General features: G+C 37.0%; 1 protein-coding gene across 1 annotated transcript in view; it reads right to left on the reverse strand.

The window, feature by feature from the left end:
- Positions 1 to 19352, reverse strand: part of CFAP299 (cilia and flagella associated protein 299) — a 604562-nt gene that overhangs the window by 78652 nt on the left and 506558 nt on the right. Inside the window, exon 4 of the mRNA XM_032882203.1 lies at positions 12455 to 12597. Coding sequence (XP_032738094.1) covers positions 12455 to 12597 — 143 coding nt within the window. The remainder of the gene's footprint in view (positions 1 to 12454; positions 12598 to 19352) is intronic.

The raw sequence follows: 19352 nt of genomic DNA on the forward strand, positions 1-19352 counted from the left end.
TACCAACAAAGCAAATTTTGTGAATCAGCAGCAAAAATCCAGACTTAAAATACAATATAATAACCTTTTGACAGAATTGCTATAGTATTAATAGCCAGTGCAGATTCAAATTACTGGGCCAGATACCCAGAGTTATAACAAAATGAAAATCAACCCTAAGTAAAAGCAATTAATATACAACTTTTCTCTTTTATCGAAATTGTTTTCCAAAATGCTAAGATGGTTTTTAAGTAAATATTTTATTATTTTATTTTATTTTTTAAAAGATTTTATTTGTTTGTTTATTTATTTATTTAGAGAGCGCATGTGAGAAGGGGGAGGTGGAGAAGGAAAGAGTGAATTTTTAGCAGGTTCCATGTTCAGAGCCCTATGCAGGGGTCCACCTCACCACCCTGAGATCATGACCTGAGCCCAAATCAAGAGTCAGATGCTTAATGGACTGAGCCACCCAGGCATGCCATAAGTAAAATTTTTTTTAAGATTTTATTTATTTATTTGACGGAGAAAGACACAGTGAGGGAGGGAACACAAGCATGGGGAGTGGGAGAGGGAGAGGCAGGCCTCCCACTGAGGAGGGAGCCCCATGCAGGGCTCAATTACAGAACCCTGAGATCATGACCTGAGCTGAAGGCAGATGTTTAAGGACTGAGCCACCCAGGAGCCCCAGTAAATATTTTAAGTAAAAACTTCATTCCCGAAATTTTTCAAAATCAGGTTGAAGATTTCCTTCATTAAAAATTGCTCATTTCATTCAAATATTCATGTAATAAATTTTTAGTAAGTCCCTGCCAAGTGCCAGGCTTTAGATCGGCACCACAGATGCAACTATATTACAAACAGAAATATACTGTCCACATCTCCACAGAAGAGGATCCTGTAGGAAACGTCTGTGTTGAAGGGTGGCGACCTGACTGCTTCGAGCCATACATTCCCAGGGCAGGGTCCATGTGTCCAAAAGTCAGCACAGGGCTGCTTGGAGACTTCTCGCTGTCTGGCGCATTGCCTTTGGAAGGTAGCAGCTTAGTGAGATAGGGCTGCTGGGAACAGGGCCCAGAAATCTGGTTTTAACAGGCACTTCAGGTGATTCGGGGGCATGGTCAAGTTTAAGAACCACAGCTTGGACCAACTTTGTCAGAAAACTCAGAGCTTGGGTTACCAGACTACCATGGACAAAGCTAATACTTTGCCTCCCACGGCCTCTGTCCTTACTTCTATCTTCTCTCAATTCTGCAAATAGTATGGGTAAAAAAAAAAAAAAAATTAAGATTTTATTTATTTGAGAGAGAGTGAGTGAACAGGCATGAGCAGGGTGGGAAAAACAAAAGGAAAGGGAGAAACAGACTCCTCACTGAGCAGGGAACCTTGCAATGCGGGGCTTGACCCCAGGACCCTGAGATCACGACCTGAATTAGAAGCAGCCGCTTAACAGACTGAGCCACCCAGGCACCCCTGGTTAGGCAAAAATGTAATGTGTATCACATTGGTCCACTGCTAAAAACTCTCCAGTGGCTACCTATTTTACTCAGAATGAAAATGCAGTCCTGGGCGCCTGGGTGGCTCAGTGGGTTAAGCCGCTGCCTTCAGCTCAGGTCATGATCTCAGGGTCCTGGGATCGAGTCCCGCATCGGGCTCTCTGCTCAGCAGGGAGCCTGCTTCCCCCCAGCCCTTCCTCTCTCTCTGCCTGCCTCTCTGCCTACCTGTGATCTCTCTCTGTCAAATAAATAAATAAAAAAATCTTTAAAAAAAAAAAAAAAGAAAATGCAGTCCTTACAACTTGTAATGTCCTATGTGATTGGCTCCTGTTTCTCCCTGACCTCATTACCAACCTGCTTTGCATGACCTCCCCACTGCAGCCGAGCTCTTCCCCACACAGACCACCTCAGGAGCTTGAGTCCTTGGCCTACACTGGTCTCCTGCCTGGTCCCTCTGGCCTCAGTTCCTTCAGGTCCCTGGGCTTGTGCCAGCTTTATGGCACGATGAGGTCTTCCATGGCCACCTTAATTTCAAACGGCACCCAGAAGTCCCCCTTCCAGCTCCATTTTCCTCCATAGCACTTACCTTGCTCTGACATTTGATATAGATGTATAGATGCTGAAATTTCTACTTAATTACTTAACATAAGTCTATATAGTATATATGTATACGTATACATACATACAGATGGACAGACATATTTGTCATTGGTTTATTTTCTATCTCCTACTACCAACTATAAACTCTATGAGAACATATTTACTTTTTTCTGGTTATTGTATCCCCAGTCCTAGAACTTGGTACATCAAAGGTGTTCTGTAACTATCTGTTGGATGACTCCCCAGAGGGATTGCTGTATTAGTTACTTGGCAGTTACAGCCATGAGAAGAGAGGAGGTACAGATATTTGATATCTGAAACCTCCAACACCGTGGTTGTTCCTGTGCTGAAGAGCTCACAGTAAACATGTCAAAATCATGTTGTAATTAATATAAAAGAAGAAAGGTAGACACAAGGATATGGAATCACCTTGGTGAACTCAGTTCAGGGAATGGAAGAATTTGGAAAATGTCACACTTGAACTGTGTCGTTAAGAAGGGGCTCGCTGGGTAGAGAATGTGGGTCCAGGTATATCCAGTAGAGCGTCATGAAAGAGCATGATGTATCTAGGAAACAGTGAGTGGTTCTTTGTAATGAAAGCATGAAGAGAGGTAGGTAGACACATGAAACAAGACAGGGAAGTTGATGGGAGTTTTTAATCTAATACTGGAAGGTTTTGCTTGCCTTGAATCCTAAAAAAATGTTTAAGTAGACTTCTGTCTTACTGAATGCTAATCTCAACTCTTGAAGTTTGAGATGACTTTTCTAATGTGCAGAGCAGAATTTCTGGGGTCGGGGGAATCAGGGTGGAAAGAGAGCAGTAAGTCTCTATGTTAAATTCAATTCCAGAATGGCTTCAGAATTCCCTCACCAGAAGTACTGTAGATTGATTTGGATTTAGTCCATGTGATTTCACTCTCCATGTGATTTTTCTCTGCATGTTACCTCAGCCATAGATGAAGGAAAATGGCATAGATGGATGTGAGATTATAAAAATTAATTACAGCAAGTAGACCAGATTTTGATTATCACTAGTTAAGCTAGTGTTGTTTTTAAAATAAAACGAAGTAAAGCAAAATACAGACTCTCAAGTCATACGTACATTTAGATAAATACACAGCACGCTGGAATATTAAAAGAATCTGGATTTGGGATTAGGACACCTGGGATCTAGTCCCAATTCTGTTACATCTACTCTTTTGTGCGAAAGCAAGTCATGAATCTTCTTCTCGTTTGTGAGATTTACACTCAAGCATTTTTATATTTCTAGATTTCCAATCATCAGTAGATTTCTAGTATTTCCCAATTTTTAAGTGTTGGACTTTTGAACAGAATCTACCTGGAATGTATTGACTTATATGTATTCTAAGAATAGAAACTGATTTTGCCTATGACTCCAGAGAGGAAGATATGTTCCCCAAGATATCATGTTACCTGACTTTTTTGATTCCGTGATGGCCACTGATGTGACGTCTGAAGGAAGGTGATCATGGTGAGTCACTACTTATTCTATTAATCCAAATGAGATTGTTATTACATAGCTGAGACAGGGAAGGTGCAGGGGGATGGAGATATTTCTTTGATTATCTTCAAGTTTCTTTTTGTTACATATAAAAAATTACTTTTTAAATAAAAATAATGGAGTTGGCATTTTGTAGAATGGCCTGGGAAGCTGACACTTTCTCTAGAAAACTGGTTCTGGGTTCTGAACAGTAAGCAAGTATAATTTGGTGCAGTTTATTTGCACACCTGAAGTTGTCTATGATCTCTGATAACTCTACACTATAGTTTTAATGCCATTTAAATTCTGTTATGGCGAATACCACCTTTTCTTCTAATTTAGTAAATTAAATGAAAAGAATTCTGGATATGAAGGTGAATTTGTTAGTAGCCTTTCTTTTAAAAGTGTAAATTTTGAACAGGAAAATTAGACAAACAAATAAGTTTGTATAAACACATAAATATTAGCTGATATTAGTTAAGCTACTATAAAAAAACTTGACAACAAATGAAAATCTTTTCAGAGGAGATATTTAGCAATTATTCTTTAACCCCAGTCCAAACTGAGCATGACTAATGATGGGACAACTTGACATTAGTTGCCTTCTGATATGCTGGAATGTGTAGTTACTCACCAATGGAGAATTCTTAGAGAAAAAATATTTACACTTAATAGAATCAAGCCTTGTGATTTACCTCCCAGTTTAAAGAAAATTCAAGGACAAGAGAAACAAGTCAAAAGAGACCACAAGGAAACAATCAGAAAAACCCAGAATGCAGGGCAATGTAAAAAACAATTGGCCTTATCTCATTAAAAAGTCAATGTCATGACCAACAGAAAAAAACAAAAACATAAACTTCTTGTTGGGATGTGCAGAGCTCTCCTATGTGTGGGGCTATCTTAGAGTGAAAGATAGCCGAGAGGCATAAGCTATGCAATTTTTGAACACTGATTGGATGATGCTTCCCAAAACCAGTCAGAAAACACATTTTGAGAACTTGAGACAATTTGCATACGAGCCGGATATTAGATAACAGTAGGAAATAATTACTAATTTTCTTTATGTATGATAACATGATGTTATATAGGGGGATGTTCTTATTCTTAGGAGATGCTTGGTGAAATGTTTAAGGTTGTCTCAGATCTCTAATTATTCACTTAAGGTTTACCCTTATTATTATTACTATTAATTCACTCTAATTATTCACTTATCGTCAGGGAAGCACATTGTAGACAATTAAAGAGACCACCAGATGATTGTTCTGGTATTCTGATTTTTTTTTTTTTTTTAAGAAATGAGACAAACAGGGTCTGAATAAAATTCTACTGTAGAACAATGCAGGCAGATACTTCAGTAGGAATTTGGTAGGAAAAGTTAGTTTCAGTATATTTGGGTTTTATATAGACAGGCAGGAGGAGGTTCATCTTAATATAGCTTTGCGGAGCTCTCTTCTCCATCCCTGAGTTGTCCATGAGAGATAGTACTTAATGTTTAGCTTGGGATAAAGAGAAACTGAAATGAGTTAAGTACTGGAAAATTAAATTTATTTGTATAAGAATTCCAAGTAAATATTACAAAAATTATGTGAACCACAGTTCAGAGGATATGAATAGATTCTAAAAGTATCCTGGGACATAACTGAGGTTCAACAAGTCAGGGCCAATTTTTCCCTAAAGACTTTTAGGTTGAAGCCACAATTAAAGGCCACTTTAAGTTCTGGCCAGAGCTCTTCCACACACAAAGCTGTGGGACACTGTAATTCTTACTCATAGTGACTGAAAATATAAGCCTGGTTAAGTACAAAGGGCTGTTTTCTGCCAAGCTCAATGAAAGGAGGAAGTGGCAAGGGTGGGTACAGGATGGCTGAAATTCCCCAGTCTTAACTGTGGATAGCGGGATTGCTTCAAGTTCTGAAAAACAATCCCAAATTAGGTCTTGTCAAGTCAGATACACATCTGCAAAAGAAATATACAACCTGACAATGACTAGGATATGGATATGAGACCAAAGAGGAAAATGATATCTTTTCACAACAGAGTCCGAAAGTAGAATCATGTATTGATTTTTAAAAAATTATGGTATTTGGTGTTCCACAGATTCCCTCTTTGGTCCTGGATTTCTAGTTGTGGGTGCAAATGTCTCTGTGTGTAACTTTGGGTTAAGCAAATTAACATCTCTATGATGCAGATTCTTTGATGTCAGAATGTGAAAAAAAAATCCATGAGGTAGTCAAGTAAGTGAAAAAATGAATATAAATTATAAATTATTTAGCTCAGTGCCTTGTCCACATAAATGCTCAGTTAATCTTTATTAGGATCAAAGTTATCTCAGACTTTGCCTCAGTAGTTTGGAAGAGCCTGAGGGCTGAAATTAAACTCACCAAAGGGGGAGAACAACAGAGGGCATGACTGGGCTAATGGCAAATATAACTTCTAACATCTGAGATGGTAATTTAGGCTAGTAGTCAGAGATTCAAATACTTGGGAGAATCCAGGAGGTACTCTAAATGAGTGACTTGAGGGGGATGGTATAGATGCCAAGATGTGTGAGTGGTCAAGTCTACGTCTATGTTAATCTGGTGAGAACATAGCCCATCTCAGAAGGCAGCTGCTATTTAATTCTAGGTCATGGTTGCTATGAGAGAATGCAGGCTCAGTGTGGGAAGACCTTATTAGTTTTTAAGAGAATCTGCAAATCCAATATATTTTATGTGACATTTCCTATTTCTCAAGCACTGATGCAATTTTTAGATACGTTGTGTAGGCCAAACAAAACATGTCTGCATCCAGACACCACTAACTAGTGATCTCTGGTCTATGGTTTCTTACATCATGCCTATCTAAGATTAATACTGGTTCTAAAGATCAGGATGGGATTGAAACTCTGGGGTGAGGACAAGTAGACCAGATCTATCTATCGAGAGAATTGAGTCATAAACATAAGCCACGTATGTCATTGTAAATTTTCTAACAGCCACACTAAAGAAAAATTAAAAGAAAAGGTGAGAATAATTTTAATAATATGTCTCATTTAACCCTACATATCTAACATATCATTTTAGCATGTAATTCCTGCAGATTTATTAATAAGATAGTTAGTATTTTTATGATAAATCTTGGAAATCAGGTATATATTTTATACTTTTAGAATAGCTTAATTCAGAGTTAATCACATTTAAAGTGCTCAGCAGCCACATGTGGCTCATGACTACTCTGCTGGACAGCACAGGTCTAGAGTATGCTTCTCGAACTTTATAGGTGCTATTGGTCTATGGACCACACTTTGCGTATCAAGGAGCTGGTGGTTGCGGAAAGTCTCCCTCGGTCAGAATCCTTTTTCACCCAAAGTATTCCTTTTCTTTCAAATTCAGCAAATACATGTTGAAGAGACTAAATGGATATTTTACTAATTAGTCACCAAATTTAGATGTGGAACAATATTAATAACCTTAAAAACAGGCAATATTTTTATACTCTGTGCAGAAGAACTGAGTCATTTACTCCTTTTTCTTTTAAACTTGAGAACCAGATGCTTTCATGAGAACACACTTAAGCACAGGATAAACACAACTTTAAATTCCAACTTCAGAAGTTTGGCATGTTAAATATTTTAATAAAACAGACAATGGGATTGCAAGGGAAATTTGATAATAATATCTCAAGGCTTTAATATTTAGGGGCATTCCTCGGTCAAGGGTATGAATATTTCATAGACTCTCTAAAGAGAAACACAAAGAAAACTTTTCATGTCCTCCTGACCAGTCTACTCGAGGGATAGGTAGAGCTCTACAGGCAGACTTTAGATCTTTGTGGAAATGATATGGATACATAAATATGGATATGTAAGCAGCTAAATGTGGGGCAGAATATAACTCAGGGATCCTATGTAGTGCAATCACATTCAGGCTACAAAAGCTTTTAAACTCAGAATAGTGTTCTGGAGGTGAGCAGTGAATTGTAATTCCTAAGAACTTGTTCTCACTCACCCCTGTTTCTCTCTCGCAAACTTTAGCAAGTGGTCTGCTCTAGCTTCTCCTCTCTCAGATGGTAATAATTCGTCTTGAAGCCATTTCACTAAGTTGTGGGAAAATGTGAGCTCCTTACATGGCAACATCCTATTGACTTGTGAAGTACTCACATATGCTGACAGGAAGGTACTGAATCTTAAACACATGGGCAGAGGGAGTGTGAACTGACAAGACATCAAGTTTTCAGGGCCCTCTCTTCTGTTGTGTTGCATAGTAGCCATAGCTGTCAATATTTCTATTTTCCACAAAATAGGATTCCAATCACAGAACTAATGTCTCTTCCTACACAGAGTAGAATAGCACATCAAAAGGTAAGTGAATCTTTAATTTTAAAGTCTTTGTTCGAGTTCTAAATTGAGCTAAGTAGGTGAATACATACACCAAAGATATTTTTACCCCCTGGTAACACTGTTTAGTCATTTATTGGTGTGAAATCTCTTGAGTGAAAAATATGAAGTTTGATTCTGATAGATGGCTTACATTAAACTCATGTGGTAAAAATTATCCAGTGAGAATCATCAGAATAGAGCTAACTTTGTTTAAAACCTCAGAAATAATATGGCATCCATGAGAAAAAAAATGGTAAAACTCACTAATTAGAAAACATAAAATATTATTAAAAGAAATTTTAAAAGGTGAAAATAAATTAAATAAATAAATGGAAAACTGAATATAATAAAGACACTGTTACTTGTACATTGGCCATAACTTGAAAGCAATTCCAATCAAAATTACAATGTTTTTGTGTGTGTGAACTTCACACGTTGATTCTAAAATTTATATGTTAGAGTGAAGGACAAGCACAGCCTAGAGGCTTCTGAAGAAAAACTGTCTTTATTTTAAAAACTATCACTAAAATACTCCAAATGACCAAGATTCTATTATTTCAAGGAAAGACCAATAAAACTAAAGAGTGAGCACAGAAATAAACACGTACAGAACCGAACTTAAGACACAAATGGTGCTGCACATGTGAGAGAAAAGATAGTAGACTTTTCAGTAAGTGTTCTAGGACAAATTATTAGTCATTTAGGAAAACAATAATAAAAAGTGGACCCTTACCCAATCAATCATCATATATAACATTAAATCTGGGTACACTGAAGATACAAAATAAAAAGCAAAACTACACTTTATATGACAATATTTTTATGCCCTGCATAAATGTAGAGTTTGATTAGACAAAACACAAAAAAATGCAAACCTCAGATGAAAAGATTAGTAAAATATATTAATCTATCAAAACTTCTGACTTCTATCAAAAGTCAATGTAAAGGAAGTGAAAGGAGAATTGCACACAGAAGATGGTATTTTTTCAATATATACAAATGGCAAATGATTGATCAATGTCCAAAAGATAAAAATAAAAAGAATTCACAATGTATAAGAAAAGGAGAAATAAATAACCAATAAAAAAGATGGGGGAAAGTCTTAATAGATAATTCACATAAAGGAAATTTGATCAACCAATGAAAGATGCCCAATCTGATAAGTAATTACAGAAATGAAAGTTAAAAGCCAAAATGAGAGATCATTTGTAACTCAGTACAGTGGGGAAAATGTCTGTCAACTGGAACACTTACATAGTACTTCTGGTGGGTACAAATTGGTAGAACCACTTTGAAAACAATTTGGCATTACCTGTGTACTCCATTGTGCTTCAGGCTTTGCATTTTTCCCATAAATTTAAGGAAATAATCAAATATTTATTTTGTATTTCTGTATGCACTGAATTCTATTTTAGGGTAACCAACTAAGTGATGAGAAAAAGTTATTCTTGATGGAAGAATTCTAACTAAATAATGCAGAATGAATGCTAGATTTAGAGAATTACCATTATACAACCTTCTGTAAATACATTTAGGTAGCTTTTGTTACTGTATTCTAAAACCATTTACATGAACCAATGGGGAACTTTCTGGTGGAGTGATCAGACTGACATCAGCTGAACCCACTGATCAAGAGCTCACCTTGAACTTCAGGATTAAAAGTGGTTAGCTGAAAAAAAATGGAGACTGGATTTTATCAGGCCAGTTGACAGGAAATAGAAAGATAGAGGAGGATGTGAAACAACAGCATGAAGTGATCAGTCACATGTAGATTATGAGACATTTCTTGGGATGAATGACATGGTTTCTCTCACAAATCAACAGCATAAAATAATAAAAAATAAGGAAGGAACTGTTATATGGTAAAAGAATTATAAAAGATAGAATAAAAAAACACAATATTATTTGGATTTTGATGTGGTCAAATCAACTGTGAAAAGATAACTTTAAGACAATAAAATACGAATAAGGACTAACTAGGTATTAGAGAATATTAAGGAATTATTTGTTAGGTATTTTCTGTTAAAATGTTATCAGATAAAGATTCATAATGAAATAGTAATATGAACAATTCATATAGGTGAAATGACACATCTAACATTTGCCTTAATATAAACAAAGATGTTAAGGTTATAGAATCTGGCATTTTTAGTAAATTATTAGTTATGAAGTGGTGGTAGAGAGGAAGAGGTCTAGAATAACATCTGGATTTTGCCTTGGGTTGCGAAAGTGGTGCCATTTGCCAAGATGGAGGATACAGAAGCAACAGCAAACTACAGAGATTAAGATGAGTTTAATTTTGAAAATAAGTTTTAGGTGCTAAAGAAATACACAGAAAGTTCTCTGAAGTAAGCAGTGGGATAACTGAATATGAAATAAGAACAACAGCTCCCCTCTAGGAAAGTGATCAAATCACCCAGGAAAATGTAGATGGTAAGAAACGAAATCGAAGGACAAACTCTGACGAATTCCAACATGTACAAAATAAACAAGGGAAGAATTTAGTGAGGGATTCTGAAAATAAAAAGGGCATTTGAATAGTTTTGAGAAGAAAGAATTAGCATAATGATTAATCAACACTAATCAAATACTGTAGAGAAGTTAAGGAAGAGAAGAGCTGGAAATAATCCATGGGTTTTCCAAGTTGGCAGTCATCGGTGCTGTTACCAGGAGTCATTCCATTTGAATAATAGTGGCACAGAACTAATTACCATGGGTTAGCGCCTACGTGAGCAGTGAGAATTGGAACACCTGCTATTTTTAGGAGATTAGCTGAAAACCAAAAGAGAGGCAGTTCAATAGTTGGAGTGCAAAAGGGGATTTTTAATAGAAATAATCTTTTAAAATAGAAATGGCTTCTCCTTTTTTAAAATAGAAATGGCTTCAGCATGTTTAGAGGTGAGATAAAGGAGTCAGTCAAGAGAGTGAATTTGAGAATTTCTAAAAAACAGGGGGAACACATGAAATATAGTTTCAGCAGAAAGAAGGATGGGAAGCATCAAAAACAAGTTGGATAAATTAGCTCTAAACAGAACAAGTAATTATTTTTTCTCTGAATCTGTAAAAAATTTTTGAGAGTAGGTGCATGTATAAAAGAAATATTTCACTTGGTAAGACTGAAGTTTTTTTTTTTTTTCAAGAAATAAATCTATTTCTAAAAGAAGAAGGTGCAGCCACCTAAGGCAGAACTATGTTGTTTTAGAAACATCACTGGAAAAAAGCCTGGAAAAAAGAGATCATTTGGTAGTTTCTATGTTTAGACTCAGTGTAATCTGTGCAATGTGAGGCAAATCATACAGTGAGAGGAGTCAGTGTCAGCAGTTGACAACAAAGATCTTGAGAGACCTGTGAAAATTTAGAATATTTTTGGATATCCACACCTTAGTGAAATTTCCTAAAATTACCTCTACAAGAACCCAGGAATTCAATTACAGGTACAGAAAACAAAGTCCTTATCAATGTACCCTTGAAGTTAGCAAAAGCACAAAAACAGATTATTACAGAGGGAAATTAAATGGCATGCCATACATCTAGGTGGGATCAGAAAAGAGGTAGGTCCATTAAGGTGGTGATGGGTTAAGAAGTCTTTAGAAAATAGCAGTAAGGGGGGCTCCTGGGTGGCTCAGTGGGTTAAGCCTCTGCCTTCGGCTCAGGTCATGATCTCAGGGTCCTGGGATCGAGCCCCGTGTCGGGCTCTCTGCTCAGCGGGGGGCTGCTTCCTCCTCTCTCTGCCTGCCTCTCTGCCTACTTGTGATCTCTGCCAAGTAAATAAATAAAAAAAGAAAAGAAGATAGCAATAATGATGGATAAAAGACAGCAGGAATGTCAAAGGAGAGTGTTGTTCCAAGTGTCAAACAATCTGGATATAGGGAACAGTTCAAGTAGAAAGCTGCTACCACTTCTGGATTCTATGGAAAGTAAAAGAATTAAAAAATTAGCTTAAGGCCTATTCCCAAAGAGACACAAGGGCTGATCTGTGAACAAACGGACAGAAAGGAGCAGATCATATGTGATAGGACGAGGTCTCCAGAGGAAGGGGTAGGGGTGCATGAATCCCAGAACAGGCCAGCAATGAGAGTGAATGAGGCAAAGGTAGGCAACGGCTTGTACTTTGGTTGGTGGCCAAAGAAATGAGGGAAAATGTGTCAGGTGGACTGTTCTTGTAGCTCCTAAGCAGACCAAGTGCCAAGTGATCCAAGAGCCTTATAAGATTAGCCATTTTTAAGCTCCATTTTTAATTTAAAAGGAAAATCACTGAGAATTTACTTACCTCATTTCTGAAAATTTCTCTTCATCAGAATGTTGATGGAAAAAATGCATCTATGTTCATTGCACATTTAAATTTTTTAAAATTTTTATTCAAGCCAGTCTTACCACATTCCATATATATATATATATATATATAAAATGTATATGTGTATATTCCACTCTCGGCATGATACAGAACATAAAATAAGAATCTTTTGCCATACCTCTGAGGAGCTTGTTCTCTTACTGAAGGTATGAGAAGTACATAAAATTTACCTCAAATCTGTGGGTTTGGGAAGAAGTCTTCTTTTTCCACTAAAATAGACTTCAAAATCTTCAATCTTTAGCCTGTGGGCATAGTCAATGTATCCTGATATCTCCTGCCCATGAGAATTTTTGTCACGAATAAAGATCACGGTCTGGTAGCACACACACAAAAAAGACAGAATGAAAAGAGTAAATAAATAAAAGTCATTTGAATATATTGCATATGATAATAAAATCTGTAGTTTTTGAGTGTTACATGTGCCAGACCCCATTCTAAGTGCTTTACGTTTCACCCTTACCATGATCCTATGAAGCAGGTATGATTATTTAATCCTGACACATGAAGAATTCATGAAAAGTTGACTGCACAGGAGTATAATGTACATTTACAATAATTTTATAAGACAATATCAATAATTAACTTACAGGTCTTCCAAAAGGCAGACATTTTAAGTGTTTATAGAACATTAATTTATTTCCTTTCCCCCAAATCCTATTGTCTTCTCATTGTCATAATTTCTTTAGATAAGAAAACTAAGGAACAAAGAGGCTGAGTACCTCACTAATAGCCTCACAGTTAGTAATCAAAAAATTGAGATTAAAACCCAAGTTCTTGTGTTTGTCTCTTAATCACTACATCATTTTTCTATCTCAATTCCTATGTATTTTCCATTATAAAGATATAAATTGGTCCCTTCTCATTACTGTGAGAGTCAAAAAGTCTCTTAATAAAATTAAAATCTCTTTATAAATAAAGTCACCTTCCAAATTAAGTCCATAGGTCAAAATAAAAAGTACATATTTCTCATTCATATTAATTCCTGGACAAATATCATTGTGCACTTACTACATATTAGATACTGTTGAAGGTGCCAAGGATACAAGACAGTAAGTACCCTGGCCTCTCAGAATGTATGCTCTGGTGAGGGGAGACAGACAAGACATGAAAAGGAAAAAAGTATTTCCAGTGAGTGATAAAGACCACAAAGCAAATAAAGAACATGGTAGATTAGAGAATGAAGTCATCAGAGAGGGAGAAAAACAATGAGAGACTCTTAACTATAGGAAACAAACTGAGAGTTGCTGGAGGGGACATGGGTGGGGGGATGGGTAACTGGATGATGGGCATTAAGGAAAGCACATGATTTGATGAGCACTCGGTGTTGTATGTGACTGATAAATTATTGAACGCTACATCTGAAACTAATGATGTACTTACTACATATGTTGGCTAATTGAATTGAAATAAAAAATTTAAAAAAATAAAGAACATGGTTGACAAGAGAATGAATTGTTGGTGGTGAAGTCTACTTTTGGTCCTCAGAAAACACTTTGAGGAGGTCAGTTTAAACCAAGACTTGAAGCTTGGATGAGAAAAAGTGAGGCATGTAAAGACCTAGACCAGGAGCCTGTCAGCTGAGGGGAGGAGCGGACACCGAGGCGTAAGTGGAAGTCAGCTCGAGCCAGTGGAAGAATGGCAGTCTTTTCTCTATCAAGCTGGCAGACATTGCTCTCAACTTCCAAGAGAAAAACAAAACCTAGCAAGCAAAGAAACAAAAAAACCTATTTAGCTGGAAAAGTTCGTAATGGCTTTATTTCCAGGTCTAGTTCAAAGTGCAGAATTTCATGGCAAAGTTCCACATTTGGAAGAAACTGTAAACAAGTCTTCCTTTTCCTCTCTGCCCATCACTGGACGGTTCCTTGTTGGGTCTCTGTGTGGTCAGTTGCAGGAAGCACTCATGTGGGTCACCTTCACACAGCTTCCAAAAAGGTGAACCGAGAAAACGGAAAGAATCCTTTTTCTCGCTGCACCTGAGAAAACATGTTGCTAACAATGTCCCAACTGAAAAACAGAAGAACAAGCCACGAGGTACCGTTGGTTGTTATTTTGCTAAATTGCATCTTCCTGCCTCCTGCAGTTGTTTGGCACTTGGTGCTGAGGAGGCCACGCAGAGAAGGATTCTGAGGCACGTCCTTGGCTTAAGGAGTGTGGTGATGGATCTGCACCGTTCACCACAGAGGCGGCTCGAGGTGCCAGCATTGTCTTTCCTGTGCTCAGTCTCACATTGATTCCGTCCTGCGCCTTCTCGTCTCCACCACACAGCTCCAAGTTAAACTTCCTCAGATTTGTCCATGCTTTCAGCCACATGGTTTCGAGCTTTTACAGCACGAATTCTAAATGGACAGTAACTCAGAGACGTCTTAAGACTTTTACACTTCTAAATCCATACCTAAGATTGCTATCTCTGCTTAATCAGGACCACATACTAGAACTATCAATGTTTCATGCGAAGTCCTTAAGGTCCTTGAAATCTTTACCCCACCAAGGCTGCTCCTGATGTTGAGGCAAATCTTACAGGCACATAGAGGGAAAAATGTCCCAAATAAGTCATCTACTTTTAAAATGGAACTCTATTATTAAAGATTTGATTGATTGATTGGTTGATTGATTTACTTTTTAGAGAAGAGAGAGTATGGGGGGAGGACCAGAGAGAGGGGGAAGTGGGGGAAGAATTTTAAGCAGACTCTGAGCTGAGCGCAGACCCCAGCACAGGCCTTGATACCATGACCCTGAGATCATAACCTGAGTCGAAACCAAGAGTCAGACACTTAACCAACTCAGCCACACAGGCACCACTAAATGGAACTCCATTAACAGAAAAAGAAACAACAACAAAAAAAACCCTCCTCTGTCTGCCTCTATCTTTAAATGAAATGGATCAGTCTTATTTTTTCAGTAGAATAGCATACCAAATATTGTAACTGACCTTCCTGATGATAGCAAAAATAAATTCTGGATAAAATCTAAAAAGCAACTTGTAACATGCATTGATGCACTGTCAAAAATGAGGAATATTTAGAGTCTAAAAACTAAGTGGAAATAGATTCCCAGAAAGGAAAGCAGAGCCCTAGAACCATCTTTGTCCTGCAGGCATGTGCCCAACTGCCGGGAATCTTAGAAAGGGTTTCATGATCTTGGGAGTTGGAGATGACAGGAGACAAAATCTAGCCTTTCAGGTAGAGAGACTAGGACTATTGCCTCAACACAGGGCAGAGAAATGAAAAAAGGATAAAAACAATCTTTAATGTGTCCACAGAGAAGAACAATGATTCCAGAATTGTAAACCCAGAGAAAATATCTTTCGAGTGGGCAAACCAAAAAATGAGAGCATTGATTGACAAAAGACTCTTAACTCAAAGAAATCCTAGAGGATGTATAGTTGCCTCTTGAAAAACATGGGTTTGAACTACATGTCTCCACTTATATATGGATAGGTTTTAAAAAAAAATACAGTACAGCACCATAAATGTATTTTCTCTTTCTTATGATTTTCATGTTTTCTTTTCTCTAGCTTCCTTTATTGTAAGAATACAGTATGTATACACACAACATATAAAATACGTGTTAGTTGACCCTTTATGTCATCAGTAAGGTTTCCAGTCAACAGCAGGTTATTAGTAGTTAAGGTTTTGAGGAGTCAAAAGTTATATGCAGATTTTTTACTCTGTAGTGGGGTTGGCACCTTTAACCCTTATATTGTTGAACAGTCAACTGTATTTCAGGCAAAAAAAGTGACTCTAACTGAAAGGTCAGAGATAAAGAATAGAATGAAATTCCAAGAAAATAGTAAATATATAGAAAAATATATGATGGAATGATAGGATTATGGGCTGAATTGTGTTCCCTCAAAATTCCTATATTGAAACCCTCAGTACCTCAGAGAATATATTTGGACACAGGGCTTTTAAATAAGTTATTAACCTAAAGGAGCCCATTAGTCACTAATTCAATCTGACTTTATGAGGAGAGGGTATTTGGAGACAGAGAGACACCAGGGGTTTGTACGCAGTGGAAAGACCACGTGAAGATACAGGGAGAAATGGGTACCTACACACCAAGGAGGAAGTTTTCAGAAGAACCAACCCTGCCGACATCGACATCTTGATCTACATTTTACTCCTGGCTTTGATAACTGTGAGAAAATAAATCTCTGTTGTTTAAGCCACCCAGTATGTGGTATTTTGTTATGGCAGCCCTAAAGAACTAATACACATGGTAATAAATGAAAATAATTAAGTAAATACAGTCAGTGTGAATGGCCAAGTGTTTAAGTTAAAAAACAAAGGTTCTTAGAGTGGATAAAAACAAAGGATATAAAACTTAAGGCTGAAAGTTAACTGATCAAAGAACATGCATAAGGAAATGTCTGTCTGAAAAAGCTGGTATCAGCATATTGGTATGAGACAAATGAACTTGAAGGCAAAAAGCATTCCTAGAGATGGAGAGTCACTAGATGATGATGAAAGATTCAATTCAGAGAAAGATAGAGCTATTATAACTTTGAATTAACCTTTGAAAAAATAGCCTCAAAATGTGGAAAGCAAAAATCGATAGAACTGTTTAAGGATAAATAGACAAGTCATCATCACTATGGTAAATTTATCTCTCTCATTAAGTCCTAGATCAAACCATAAATTCCATAATTATTATAAAGTTAATATACATTGTAAAGAATTAAAAACACAAGGGTGAGTGCTTGGTTTGTACTTAACCAAGTACCTAAACATCTTTACTCTTCAGTGTCTTGTGGGTAAAATGAATAATGGTGTAAAATTATATGTGTGTGTATATATATCTCCATAATCTCACTATTTTACATTATTATATACAGCCTTCCCATGTGAGTTTAAAGCCCATTGTCTATGGGAATTTGAGTACATTACTTTAAATCTCACTTCTCTAGCCTTGTGAGAGTTAAGTGGATGCTCTGTGATTTTTGTGAATCTAGGGGTTTTCTGAAGCTAGAGAACTTCAAGTCAGGACAAACTAAGTATAAAGTTCACTGTTTGTCCTTGGGTGGGTTGTTCAAGTTCTTAACTCCTCTCTATATTCTTAAGTCCTATGCTCCTAAGTAGGTTCCTGCAAAATCTAGCAAGTTTCTACAAAACCAAACTGAATACCTCCAAAACAAACAAAGGAACAAACAAAACAAAAACAGGCAAGCTTCCTTGGACCTAAGCGTTTAGTTAGCTAAGCTTTCTTGTAGCCTCTCCCCTCCTCCTGTGTCTCCTTCAGCTCTGTAGAGCAATGAAATTGCCTCTTGTCTTGCATGAAATGGCTCAGCTCATAGTCAGGTGCTCTGCCTTGCCTTCTGCCTGTGCACCCAATTTGTATACAACATGGAAATGCACTTTCTTTTTCAATGGGGAAAGTCTAGTGATCATTGTATCTGTAATTTCTTTTATTTTCAATAGAAACAAATTACTTCATTGATGTCTTTCCAAGTATGGCTATTTAGTTGTAAAAATATATTGTGAAAGAATTTTTAGTAAAATAAAAAAAATCTGCAAAATTAAAAAAATTCCTAACGGATAACATGCTTCATAAAATTATTTTAAAAAATGATTATAGGGGCGCCTGGGTGGCTCAGTGCTTAAAGCCTCTGCCTTCGGCTCAGGTCATGATCTCAGGGTCCTGGGATCGAGTCCCGCATGGGGCTCTCTGCTCAGCAGGGACCCTGCTTCCTCCTCTCTCTCTGCCTGCCTCTCTGCCTACTTGTGATCTGTCTGTCAAATAAATAAATAAAAAAATCTTAAAAAAAAAAAATTAAAAAATGATTATAACTATTGATGTGTAGTAATTGGCAAAAGACTGTCAGGAAATTACAACTCAATATTTAACTTAGAACTACATCATTACAAAAACAAGGTAGGTGACAGGAAAAAACAATGAAACAGAAGAGGTAAGACATAGTTGTAAGGTACTTGATGGTTGGTTGAAATTTTATTTTCTCTTGTTTATATTTTATTATATGGATTGTCCAAGAATTACAAGTCAGTTAATTAACACTCTTTTTTTTTTTAAAGATTTTATTTGTTTGTGAGAGAGTGAGCAAGAAAGAGAGCACAAGCTGTGGGGGGAGGGGCAGGGGGAGAAACGAACTCCCCACTGAGCAAGGAGCCTGATGTAGGGCTCCACTCAGGACCCTGGGATCGTGACCTGCACTGAATCAGAAACTTAAATGACTGAGCCACCCAGGGACCCCAAACTCACACTCCTGATTAATAAATTTAATATATTCCTTTATCAAATATGTATTTTCTTCTAAGGTGAATATTAATTACCCCTGCTATTAATACTACTAGGGATCAGTTATTAAGAAGCCATTATGTTCTGAGCAAAATACTGGGAGCTTTACATTCATTACCTTTAATTCTCTCAAAAATAGGAAGGAAAAACAAAATAAGACAAAATCAGAGAGGGAGACAAAACATAAGGGACTCTTAACTATAGGAAACAAACTGTTGCCGGAGGCAAGGTGTGTGGGGATGTGGGGTGAGTGGGTGTTGGACATTAAGGAGGGCACTTGATGTAATGAGCACTGGGTGTCACTTGCAACTGATGAGTCACTAAACTCTACCTATGAAACTAATAATACTCTACCCTGTATATTAACTGATTTTATACAAAAAATAAAACTCTTGTTCTTATTAAAATTAAACAAAACAAAACAAATATATATATATAATGGTTAGATAGCATTTTTTTAAATTTTTTTTGTCATTTTTGTCATTTTTATTGTCATTTTGTAAATGTAGGTGCTGAAAGCATTGTGAATGACCACCTCAAAAGACATGTAACTCAAGAATGGGGCAACGACACTCACACCCAGGATGCCGTCCCAAGAAGTCCATTTTTATAATCACTCTACAGTGGACACACAGACTTGGATCCAATGTTGGCCCTGCCATCTGCTTACTTTGTGGCACTGGTACATTCATCATCCTTTGTAAGATTCAGTTTCTTCTGTTACACAATGGACATAATATCTGCTTCTCCAGGTTGTTGTGTGAATTGAGACTATTTTTGCTCAGCACTTAACAATGCCTGGCACATGGTAAACAC

The sequence above is a fragment of the Lontra canadensis genome, unplaced genomic scaffold (genome assembly GCF_010015895.1).
Source record: "Lontra canadensis isolate GAN:19392208 unplaced genomic scaffold, GSC_riverotter_1.0 scaffold1, whole genome shotgun sequence".
NCBI lineage: Eukaryota > Metazoa > Chordata > Mammalia > Carnivora > Mustelidae > Lontra > Lontra canadensis.